Source organism: Channa argus, chromosome 1 (genome assembly GCF_033026475.1).
Source record: "Channa argus isolate prfri chromosome 1, Channa argus male v1.0, whole genome shotgun sequence".
Classification (NCBI taxonomy): domain Eukaryota; kingdom Metazoa; phylum Chordata; class Actinopteri; order Anabantiformes; family Channidae; genus Channa; species Channa argus.
In genome coordinates this window covers 24,346,714-24,359,820 of record NC_090197.1, presented here as the reverse complement: position 1 = coordinate 24,359,820, position 13,107 = coordinate 24,346,714, and the positions used below count along the sequence as shown (strand labels likewise).

The following is a 13,107-nucleotide window of genomic DNA, read 5'->3' as shown; positions in this document are numbered from 1 at the left end:
GGTGTGTGCTGGTAGTCCATCATAATTCCAACATTGTTCCTGGCGGGTGGGACAGGCCTCAATGGCAGCTCACTGAGGCAGCTGTTAAAGATGAGGAGGATGAGATGAAATGTGCAGATCCATAGAGACTGCCCTCATTCATCTTTTCCTCTTCCCCTCCTCATCTCTTATCCGGCCACCCTATCCCTGCTTCACTCCCTCTGCCGCTGGCTAATCCTACTGATTAGGCTAATCATGCTGAATGTCAGTTTGGGCCAGGACTGGTGGAGGACTGGCGTGTGCAGAGGACAGGACAGAGGCTGCTGTGGTACTGCAGTAATGATGAGTAATGATGTCTGGAGCAGAAAGTGAATGTTCAGTCAGTGGGCCTCTGGTGGCAGGCCTGGTTCTGGCTGGATTATGCTGTTGTATGGGCATTATGTTTAAAACCATCAGATACCAAGCCAGATGTCCTTATGCAGCTTTGACATGTCATGAAACAATTTTTCTCAATGACATTTTTACCTTATGATTGATTGATACTGTTCCCTTTGGAAGGGTTTAACTTTTATCACCATCAGCCATAAGAACACAGATCATCAAGTTTTACCCTTTTGGAAAGACCAAACATCTTTAAAATTATCTCTGAAGGCATTTTCACCTGTCTCGTCTCTGTCACCTCAGAACTGATGTCCCTCCCATGACATTGTTTTATTAACTTACATACAGTAGAAGCTCTGCTCTAAGTTTAGTTTAGTAGCAGGTCTACTGTTTCTGCAGTCCGGCCCTGTGGCAGTTTGCAGTTCTGCACTGCCAGTTCATGCATTGCTGAAGACCTTGCCCTGCTCTTGGTTTATCTGACGTTTCATCATTAGATTTTGAGGTCAAGGCCAAGCTGCAGGAAAGCAACAACCTCCTTTCTGTTTCAAACTACATTTTAAATGATGGAGACACAAAGATAGATCTGCAATCACAGTGTTCACAGCTGACACCAGTAATTACACTTCATCTATTCTCACATGAAGTTCTTCCAGGGACATGAACTGGTTTCGTACTGAAGGAGAGAAGGGAATGTTGAACACTGTGTTGTATGCTACATCTTTTGTTTCACCCTTGATTTACTCCTCTATAACCTCCGGTAAGTTTGTAAAGTCAGCTGCAACTCTTTCTGTCTCCTTTTCCCCATCAGTATTCCTCTTTTAAGATGTACTGGGTAAGATTTATAGGTAAACAATACCCTTGTCTTGTCAGCATGAATCAACAAAGTGTGCTGCAGGAGAAAACAGCATCCCATTCCCACTTACTGGAAATAAACTCATCATGATTTTCTGTCTGTATCCATATTTTTTGCTCATCAAGGATCATGTAGTAATGACAACAAAGAAGCCAGGCATCTGTGTCCTTGATCACATCCTCTTGGGAGATCCCATAGTCTCAAAACAGATTGAAAATGTCGTCCAGCATGATTTGCATCATTTGCCAATTGGATGTGCCCAGACTACTTTTAAAGGTCCTAGTCTGAAAGACTGGCTAATGATGTACCCCAAAGTGTCAGGTCATGGCTTTTAACTTTTTTGTGTCACTAAATTTCTTGTTACAAAAAGTAACAAATTTTCTTTTACACAAATAGGTAATAACTTGTTTGTTGGAATGATTATTGAAAAGAATGTTTATAACCATACTACAGGAGCTGCTAAAGTATAAAATGATTGCAATAATACTAAGCATAGCAATTGCAACATATCTGTTCTTGTCATGCTTGATAGCGCTACATTTGATACAGTCGACCATCGAGTAAATTTGGAGAGGTTACAAAGAAAAAAAAATGAAAACAAGGACCTGCTCTTTTTAATCAGAGTTACGCTGATGACAGTCACATTTTATCTTGTGATTGAGTCCATTAGCCACAGTTCACTAAACTCTTTGCTCAAATGAAAATATGCATACAGCTGAGAAACATCACCGTTCTCACCTGTCTACCAACACGCAACTCCAAGGTGTCCAGAAGACCACGTCAGTTTGTTACCAGATTAGCAACAGATTTTTATCACATTTAGCAGCAAAAATGTTTAAACGTGGATATGTACGGGTTATTGCAGCTGTTTGCTCTATGTTTTGAGTATTGGCCTTCAAACTACAATAGCTATGGGGTCAAATTTATCTCAGACCACCTCAGCAAGGGGTTTTTAATTGACGGGGTCAAATTTAATCTTTGTAGTCATTTAAACTTGTATTTAGTGCCGTCCACTTGGGATCCAGTTACTCAAGACACATTTTAAACTGCAGTCAAAGTGATTGCTCTTATCTAGATTTATATTTACAGCTACCTTTATGTAAATAGATTTTTGAATTTAGATCATGCTTTTCATGTGTTTCTGTCCTTTAATCTGTTTTTACATGTTCATAGTTTTTTAGCATACACTTGTTCTATTGGTGTTAGCGTTTTATATATTTTTTAAATGTACTTTTTTTTTTTCTTTCTATAAAGCACTTTGAATTATCATGTGTAAGAAATGTCCCGTATAAATATAGTTGCTTTGCCTCAACGAGCTGCATTCAGTGTCAAGGAACAGTGGTTGTACTCAATAATCATCCTGACATCTGGAAATTCTACTAGTTGTGATTACTTGTATCTGTCAACGCAAAAGGTTAAGGAGTAAATTCATGGATACTTGCATAAATGCAGACACTGCGCCAATCAGCTCATTCGTCTCACATCAGATACCCTGACTCCCATCTTATGGGTCAACAACTCCTTCACCCATCCTGACTTTGAATTTGTATCACATTGACCTGTGGATAACCTCTAAATCCAAGACATCTTGGCAACATCGTTATGGAGAAAGAGGTTTTATGTATGTTTATAATTATACGGTTCCTTTCTGAAGCCATATATTTTGATGGAAAAAATAACACTACCAAAATAATGAAGCACTAAGAAGCGTGTTTGTTGCTACTGTTTGCAAGTTACAGTTTCACATTTTCTGCCTTGTATCCCTCTCAGAGCCCATGCGTGCCCTGCGGGGTCTGACAGCTACAGAGATCCAGCCACGGCAACTTGCCCTCCAGTGGGAGCCCCTGGGCTATAACCTCACCCGCTGTCACACCTACTCCGTGTCCCTGTGCTATCACTACTCAATGCCAACAGGGGGCAGCGGAGGAAACAACGCCACTGTCCGAGAGTGCCTGTCTGTGGAGCGTAACACCTCACACTTCACACTTAGAGACCTGCCGCCCTTCCGCTCAGTCCACGTCCGGTTGGCGCTGGCCAACCCCGAAGGCAAGAAGGAAAGCAGAGAGGTCACCTTTCAAACTGAAGAAGACAGTGAGTGGGAAGTTACAGTTTACACATGTTGTAGTTAATTATTCTCAAGCTTCAGAAGTTGTGTGTGTGTGTGTGTGTGTGTGTGTGTGTGTGTGTGTGTGTGTGTGTGTGTGTGTGTGCGCGCTCATTCACAGCCAGGAAACTTTTGTGCACTGCTTTCAGTCATCCAGTACCAGCAGAAGAAATTGAAATTGCAAATATTTACTCCTAAAATAAGCTGGATCAGCATAACTAAATAGAAGATCAGCCTTTTAAATAGAGACCAGTGGAACATTAATCAGCTCAGGCCATGGCTGGTAGCAAAATGGTAAAATGATTTTGCTTATCTTTTTTTATTAATATTTTCTTGTGTACATCAGCAGATTAGACGCATTCTAATGCAAATTCTCAGAGAGTGGAAGTACAGGAGGTCAAACACATATTGTTATGTAGACTAAGCAAGACTTTTCAGTGTAATTGAATGCCACACGGGGATATTCTTGACCCGGTGGAGAGAGTGAGACAAAATGACAATAGTGATATGAAATTGGTAGCATTTTGTTTTGCGTTTTAGTATCTACTAAATAAGTAATATTGTTTTACTTTAAGTTTTACATCGATTCTTAACCAAGGAGTCGATGAAAAATGTAGAGATAAAAAAACAACAGACATACTGCTTTATTATCTCCACCTACACATTCCTGTCTTGTAGACAGGAGGAAATGCATTTACATAAATGGAATAAACATCCAGAATGTAGCATGGTGATGTAATTTTATGCCCTAAAAGTGACTGGTTAGGAAGTGACAAGGTAAAACGTGACAATAAGCAAGCCCTGATTGTTTTTTTTCCCCACACTTTATTTGATGTTCTGAGTGTCAGCACCGATGGAAACTTTTGCTTTTGAGCCACTGAATACCAGTCTGACAACCTGACAGTCTCCAATCCCCCTGTCACAAGTAGAGCTGCCGTCACCCTCACAACTACAGTAATTGAGCTGCAGCCTCTGACAGTTCCTCCTGCCTGTTTCCTATTGGGCTCAACAATCAAATACTGGTGTAGCTCTGTGCTTACACTGTGCTGCTTAGAGGTAGCAGTTGGCTGTCAGGGATTCATGGATACAGCAGGATAGGTTTCTACTGCTTTGCCTACCTCAGTTTGAGCTTTTGAGGCAAAGAGACAGACCAAAGAAGTTAGATATTTTTTATATTGGCTCCTATAACATCAAGCAGGGAGGTATCAGTCTGGTATTTCTAGCTGTAACAGCTTTAGCTGTAAGTGCTGGAATTCTAATTTAAAGCACTTGATAAAATAGTTTTTCTGCATGTACGTAGCATGATGGCAACGTGAAAGAGTGTAAACAACTGTTTTGTCAGGCCAAAAGAAACAAATTTCGATCTTATTTAGACTTTGGTGATCTACAATTTAGGGCCCTACAATGAGCCTACAATTTAAAAGTGGGGAACAACTCGGCACCCAAGAGTAACGTCAGAAAAGAAAATGGGTGTTCGGTTTATTGGAAATGTTGTTCAAATACTGTTATTTTGTGCATGCTGCTGTATGAGACATAAGACTTTGTTTGAGATTATTATGCCAGAGCTTATCTTTCTCTATGTGTCTGCCTGTTTTAATGGAAGTATGATCTACTCAAAATAGATGCAGCCAGGTTTATTTTTCAGCTGAGCATTTATGTTTTAATCCACAGTTTCTTCTTTTTCGTCACTATGGAAACTGAGAACGTTAAAGCCTTTTTGATAAACATTTACTTCCTATTCCAATTCAGACATGCATATCACAGAGGAAATATTTGTGAATATTTTCTTTTTGACATGTTTCTAAAACCAAGACCACAACATGATGCAAACATCGATGATACTGTATTCGGAGTACCGGTAGACGGAATATTCAGACATTGCAGAATCACTACCTCCCTAACTATTAATTCAATCTACTCACACATGATCTTCATCAGTCTGCAACCTGGATTAGAACGTTAATAGTTTGCAGTGATGAATACAATAAAATAATCCAGATATGAATAATTTAATATATTAGACTTACATAGGAGTCCAATTTTGTGTCATGCTAATACTCCAATGAAATTATCATCAGGTGTCATCATGGAGCACTACAGTCCACAGTCCACTTGGACCAGTGGGACTTTCAGAACTTAGTACACAATCCAGCACTTCATGTACTCATTAATGGTACTTCATGTACTCCTCTGCAAGATGCATATCATTAAGCTAAACTCAGGCAGTTCACAGGTTGGATGCCTATGCTGTTTCTCTGTCAGTGAGGTACTAAAGAAGAAAAATTGTCTGTCATTTTCCAAGACATGGTGCTCTGTTATCAGACAGTAGAAGCCAAAATCTGAATTCATCCTGAGGGCTAGGAGCAAGCAGTTCCACAGTTTCCTTTCATCACCTTCTGCTCTCTCTCTGTTTGCCCTCTCTCTTCTTGGTCCTTCTCCATTCCCTCTGGTCCTGTGCCTTTTCACTCTGTCAAAGGTGTCCCTACCCCCTGGCATGGCTGCATAAGGGTCCATTAACTTGAGTTTGTTTCAGAGGGGGTTGTTTTTCTCTCCCGCTGTAGTTCCTGGCGGCATCGCTCCAGAATCCCTGACCTTCACGCCGCTTGACGACATGATCTTCCTCAAGTGGGAGGAGCCCGTAGAGCCCAATGGTCTCATCACGCAGTATGAGGTAGGATGCCTTGTTAGTTTTGTAATCAGTGTCCAGTCAATAACGATACAGCTGTCTTCATATTACACAGTAATCCTGTCCAGGAGAGGGGTGTTAGTTCGTCCTTGCCAGTCTTTAGTTTGGTCATCCTCCTTCAGCTGAATGACTCATAACAAGGAAAAGTCTCTGCCCCCTTTTCATCCCGCCCCCCCGAGCTTTTTATTCCAGTTTCTAGCCCAAATGCTGGTAACCCACATGAGTCTGGACCAGTGGAGTAGGGAGGATCCACTTTTCACAGTTTATAGGATTTACTGTACATGTTCATATGGTAATGTAGCTGAGGCCCAGACTGCAGGCTGTAATTACATGGGGGACAACCATTCTAATTACTTATTTGCCTAAGAGATGCCTCCACAAGAGGGCAACTTTAAATGTTTCTAATTAATTATTGATGGCCCCGTATCAACCATAGACCTTTGTGGTATGAACTTTGCAGCTTTTTTCTCTAAGTAGATGTGAAGGCCCACTCTGGCTGAATACATGGCCGACTGATGGGGAGAGAATCTATTCTCCATTCCCAAGCAGAAGCTTGGAAAGCAAGGAACTAGGCAGAGAATTGCTCAAACCTTTTTCTGCATACAGATGAAGTGCCCCTGCTCATAACATTACAACCACTTCCGCTCTGCATTTACAATACAGGATTTGAGAGTAAAAACTTTAATGACCAGTATTTGTTTGTAGCCAGCTGGCTAGTTAACCTATATGGGCACCTGGATAATGCTCACACAACCATAACAAAGTATAATGCATGTGCGCAAGCTCAAAGTTATCATTATTATTTCATTAAACCATCTTGCAAACCCAATATAACAATAGAAGTAGCTTACTTTGTAACAGGAGTTTAAACAAAAGATTCATACACACTACTTTTACATATCTCTCTGAGCTCCATCCATTTTCCAAGTCCAGATATATGTAAGTGGATTAGGGCAACTATATAAAACGTTCTTTTGAATTCTTGCTTTGAATTCAGAATTGAAAAAAAAATAAAAATAAAAAGGGGTAAGAATTCTGAGTTTATTTCTGGAATCTTTGTAATGGCTCCAATCTCTTTTGTACAAAGAAACCTGACTCTGGACAAAAATCCACAAAATCTGCATGGAAATGTTACTGTTGGAGTATTGGCCGTTTTTTTCGCTAAGCTGTCTGTGATAAAGCTCTTCATACACCCAGTAAGGCTGAGCTTTGAGCAACAATTTGATGTGGACGCTTTTTTTTCTGTGTCAGTAATATTCTGATGTTAAAGGTGTCCACTAGCTTTCCACCCTCTGTCAAGTGCAAGAATTGTACCACTGGACTAAAACACCAACAGAACTGACACAAACAATACTGTAACTAGCAACAAATGTGTGTATGGTTGAGTGTGTGTGTGTGTCTGTGTGTGTTAAAGCTCAGCCTCTGACTCATCAGAGACTCTAGTTCCTTCTGTTGTTTCCTTCCAGTCTGTTTTTTTTTCATCTCATGTCTGTACATCTGCGAATCAACTTCAGAAGAATTAGGGAAAAGTTGAAACATTGAGCTCATGCTGATGGATATTTAAATTAATTTGCGCCACAATTGGAAAATTTGCAGCTAATTATTCCACAAATCATTCCATTGATTTCTGTAAGCAACTGTCCCATCCTACAATTCGCTTTGCATCCGGTCTAAACATACAGCAACAGTTTATGGCAAATTTTAGGAACCGTCTATTTCAATAGTCCTTATATCATTCCTATTATACACAGACATTTGTCTGAGTATTTGGAAGAGCTTAGTGAGTTGTTTAGGTTTGGTAAATATAGGAAATAGGTATTTAGAGGATTTTCTTTGTTTTTTTGGCAAAGCTACAATGTTACAGTATTTTATTTCTAAGTTTAATTGACACAATTATAGGCCTATATGCTAAGTATGTCAGTTTAGAAATGTGAAAAAGGAACAGAACCCATCTTTACAGTATATGTATCACATATGCAAATGCAGTATGCGTGTAATAAGCCAAACTGGGTAACAGTAGCAGTATTACTGATACTGTGTACTGGTTATGCTCTAATCTAGATCATTTAAGTCAGCATCACATAAACGTGGTAGGTTGGACTCACCTACTGTTCTGTGCACTATCTATAAAACTTATGACAACCGAGAGAACTTATCTAAAAAAAGGTTTATAACTTTTTTTTTTTTAAAGCTTAAGGTAAAATACTTGAGAAAGTGAGAGGAGCCATCGTGTTCTCCTGGAGCTACAGTATGTCCTATAGTCCAATATATCTATAACAAACATCTCATAGTGGCCTGCACCATACTGGCCACCCATCAAAGTCCATCCACTGTTTATACTATTTAGGGTCTTTAGGGGCCGCTAGCTGTACTAATAAACCCCTACGCCACTTTCAATGTAAAGCAGTAAAACAGCTCAGGACAGGTAGCAGAGTGAAGAATAGGTGATTTTCTAAGCAGCCTGATTGATTCCCTGGGTTTTTTAAATGTTCATTTACAGACTTGAACACATTCATCAAATGACAAAACAAACCACAGCATCATGCTGCTCTTCATTCATACTTTTCATCATCAGTTCCTGCTGTTTTTTATGCCTGCTATTACTTTAACAGCTAATTCAGAGAATTGAGTAAAACCAGGCCAGCACTGCAGTCAGTGACACAGACTCTGAGTCTGATTATCAGTGGCTAACTGCAGCATAAGATTTATTAGATCTGCACCAAGAGACGACATCCAAATTTATCTATATATTGAGAGGGTGTTTCTCATGAGAGACTCTTTAAATAGAATGTCATCTAAATTCGATCTTTCAGGTAGCGAGAGAATAATAAGTTGTGCTCTCTGTAAAGACAAAGACGCTGTATCCACTTTACAGTAGGATTCGTTCAGGTCTAAGAATAGTACATATTGGGGATTATTTATAAGGACCTAATTTTCACACATGCTAAGTGAAAATCCAGCTGGTTTATAGTTTGATTATTTCACTAAACTCAAAAGCTAGTCATCGATCACATTTCCTTTTTATGTTCTAGCATTGTGTCTTTAGGGAAGGCAATGTTTGGCCTATCAGGCAGTCAGTCAGCCCACCAGTTTAGCTAGGCTGTCATATTTTATTAAATAGTAATAAATAATTTAAAATATCCAGTATATTCATGGTGCCCATAGGATGAATTCTGACATCTAATGTGATGGCATAGCTGTAGACTCTTGTTTGGGCTTTAATCCAGTGGCATATTCAACCTGTTCCCAGATCAGCTACCAAAGTATCGAGTCATCAGACCCTGGCATTAACGTGCCAGGTCCTCGCCGCACAGTTTCCAAGCTGAGGAACGAGACTTACCACATGTTCTCTGGCCTGCATCCTGGAACAACCTACCTGGTGTCAGTCCGCGCCCGAACCACCAAAGGGTTTGGTCAGACGGCGCTTACTGAGATCACCACTAACATCTCAGGTGAGATCTTGTGCAGTTTGTATGTTTGATTTGTAAGTATATTTTGGCAGACTACACCTAAGCTACAGTGTTGGATAGTTTTTGCTTCCATGTCTGAACATAATGAGCTTTCGATTAAATAACAGGTCTTCTTTTAGACGATACAGGGGATCTTCATTTAGAATAATAGTGACCATAGTGATATGTGTTCACTTTGAATAATTTGGATGAAAACCGCTTTGTTTAGCCACCATCACCATAAACTTAATTGATGTTTTTACTGTTGAAAAGCGACACAGCAGCTAAGAAATTACAGAAGCTGTGTTTGTGAATGAAAAGGTTCTCGGTATGGATCTTGAGATTGGTCTGGAAATTATGGACACACTCTTCAACAAATGGGGATCTGCATGTTGTTTCCCTCATTGCGTTTACTTAAATAAATATTGCATGCTATTGTGGTGTTTTTTATTGCATGAAATTAGTGAGGACAGTAAGGATTTCTCAAGTTATCTGTACAGAAACTTAAAAAGTAGGCCAACCTAGTCAGCAGATGTCACGTCTTATTTTTCCCTCTTTCTGCAGATGCATGCATTCTTGATGCTTCATGAGGACGAGTGCTTAGCTTGAACACAATGTAACCTGAGTAGCTGCTATATCAAGTCTTGTTTAAAGCAACCCGTGGCTATGTTATCTGTCAAGGACCCATGTAGATATGAGAAATGTGACTTTGTGTCAAAAACTAAGGCTGAAGTATTTTATATATATATATATATATATATATATATATATATATATATATATATATATATATATATATATATATATATATATATATATATATATATATCCATTAATTAACTCTATTAATTAACTCTTTTTTTTGGCCAAATCACAAATGTTCCCTATGTTGAATTACTCAGTTTGTTTGTTTTGTAATGTATACCTGAAACAAAATTGATTTAACATATATAATCATTGTTCCTGTGTTGGCTTTTGGTGGATTTTCAGGGTGTTTCACAAACAGAACTACTGTATGTCTGCAATCACAGTTGCTCTGCATTAAATAAAGGCCAACACTCAACACATAGAGACTAAAAATATTGAATTTCTTAGCACGCTCATTTATGGTTAGATGGCACCTTGCATTAGAATAAAGTTTTACGTAAGGTTATAGACAATGTAATCTTGATGAGCTGCTTGGTTTTCATCAGAATTTTGTGGGTGTTTAACAGCATTTTATCTTGTTGTTTAGTCTTTGAGAAGTCTTACAAATATTACAAAATGTCAGAATTTAAGTGGAGGTTATTTAGTTGTGAAAACTGATTAGCTTTTTCCACATCCTTTGCTCTGCTTAGATCAGCAAATGTAATTTATGATTGAGACATAGATAAAGGTGTCAGGTCAGGCTGCTCAAGTGACTATTTTGGAAAAGTGATAAATGGCATATTTTGGCTTTTAGATTGGAGGCATGTTTGGTCTCTTATTGACTGATTTTAAACTCCACTCTCAGCAGGTGTTAAGTTATAGATAAAAGGACTAAAAATACCTCTCGATTCAAAAGGATGGATATTATATACTGTATATATTACCGGAAAAAATAATCTCTAGACATTTTTAACAATCACACATGACAATTACACAGCCAGTTCTCCCTGCTTATTACCTGTAGGTTTTCCATGTAGACTTGAAGGTGGCATATGTGAGCTCACAGATGTCAGGTTATGCATTACAACCTACTGTATCCCATTCTCTCCTGACAGAAAAGCCCGACATGAAGCCAACTCCTGCACTGACTGAGTAACAGGCATCAACGACTCATGTTTCACTATTAGTCTTTTTATAATTCATGCTAGATTTAACCACCCACTGGAACATGCATTGGCTGAAAGCGTCCTTAAGACCACAATGTAAGGATGTAGACCTCAGCTTTTGTGTGCAAGCGTGAGTGTTTCAGTGTGTGTGTTTTTGGAGCAAGCACTAATGTCCTGCCTGAGAAGTGGAAACATTTACACATTCTTTATGGAGCTTTTTTTTTTGTTTGAGCTTATCTGATGTACCAGCATAGCCATTTGCTTCTCTACATACTCCAGTTAATTCACTCCCTGTAGTAAACAGAGATGGGAACACTCAACCTCATTGTCCCCAGAGCTTTGTTGAGGTTGTGCAGCTTTGCGATTTGTCCTAATTGTATTATAAGGGCTTCTTGTTTTCTCTGTAGTTGGCCGCTGTTTCTAGTCATCATCAGTCAATGGTGCTGTGTGGGAGGCCTCCACACACTGCAGCACACTGGGGACATGTGCGGGTAATGAATTAAGACAGCACGGTGTAGCTTTTCATGTGGAAAATTACTAAAATATTCAAGCACTAGAGCAGCTATATTTCGTTTTGAACTCTGAAACCGAAACAAAACATATTTGATCTTCCCAGCAGATGAAAAATTTAAATACTTAAATGATTGTGGTGTTCTTCCAGTGTATTTTAACATTCCTGACCCTCCCTAACTCTTCTGTGTGGTTTTCTTGCTCTGAATCTTTTTATTTTAGCCCCGGTGTTTGACTATGAAGACATCCCCTCTCCACTGAGTGAGTCGGAGAGCACCATCACTGTGCTCCTTCGCCCTGCGCTGGGCAGAGGGGCTCCTGTCAGGTACAATGAATACATGCTTCACTCCTACACCAGCATTCACTCAGTGCTCTTCTGCACTCTGATGTTTATATCTGCCATCAAAAAGAACCAGAAAATAGCTCTTTAGGGTTTTTTAGCAAAGCAGATACCATTTAAAGTACAGAGTTATGTGCAGACTCTATGAAAGGTTTCAGGTCAGTCACTGGAGACAAATTACACAATGAACTGGATTTCACTGATCGAGCTGGTAGTGAAACTTTGATGACAAACCTGACACCTGAATCCCCACCAGCAAAAGTATGTGAAAAGAATTTCTACAGAGTTTGAACTTTACTAGTCATTTGTCAGGCAACCCGTCTACCACTTGTACCCTCCTCAGGAGTGGTCGACCAACAAAGATCACACCAAGAGCATGGTGTATAATATTCCTATAGGTAACATCTAGAGAACTAAAGGCCTTTCTTGCAGTAGCTTATATCAATGTTCATGGTTCCACCATCAGGAGAACCCTGAACAATGGTGAACATCACGGAGCTATAGGAGAAAGCCACTGCTCTACAAAAGGACCATTACTGGCCATCTGAAGTTTGCTCAAGACCATGTGGATAAAAGGGAAGGCTGCCGGAAGAATGTACTGTGGATGGATGGGGCAAAGTAGAACTTTTAAGGATGTTTGATGGTGACCAATCTCTGCTTTCCAGCATAAAAACCTCATCCCATGTTTAAAACATGGTGGTGGTAGAATCATAAGTTCTGCCTGCATAACAAACTTTCAAGTGCCACTGTAACTTTGCTCTTAATGTTGAAGAATGTCCTGACTTTAGTTATTATATGTGGTGAACCTGTTGAAAAAGATGGGAAGGACTAAGGAAACACAAGCAGCCAGACTGTCAGACAGGTTATAAGAAACCTTAAGGTTAAACACATTACACAAACTGTTAAACATCCATCACATGTGAAAGACTGGCATCCTCCCTTTGACCTACTGTATCTACCATGCTGTCTTCATGTGCCCTCACTATCAATCACATCTCCAAATAGATTGATT

At 39.5% G+C, this 13,107-nt stretch overlaps 1 protein-coding gene across 4 annotated transcripts in view; it reads left to right on the top strand.

The window, feature by feature from the left end:
- ptprua (protein tyrosine phosphatase receptor type Ua) overlaps window positions 1–13,107 on the top strand; it is a 194,143-nt gene that overhangs the window by 129,872 nt on the left and 51,164 nt on the right. For all 4 annotated transcript variants that reach the window (XM_067508765.1, XM_067508749.1, XM_067508739.1 and 1 more), the window contains exons 8-11: window positions 2,984–3,304; window positions 5,879–5,988; window positions 9,254–9,455; window positions 11,978–12,080. In XM_067508765.1, coding sequence (XP_067364866.1) covers window positions 2,984–3,304; window positions 5,879–5,988; window positions 9,254–9,455; window positions 11,978–12,080 — 736 coding nt within the window. The remainder of the gene's footprint in view (window positions 1–2,983; window positions 3,305–5,878; window positions 5,989–9,253; window positions 9,456–11,977; window positions 12,081–13,107) is intronic.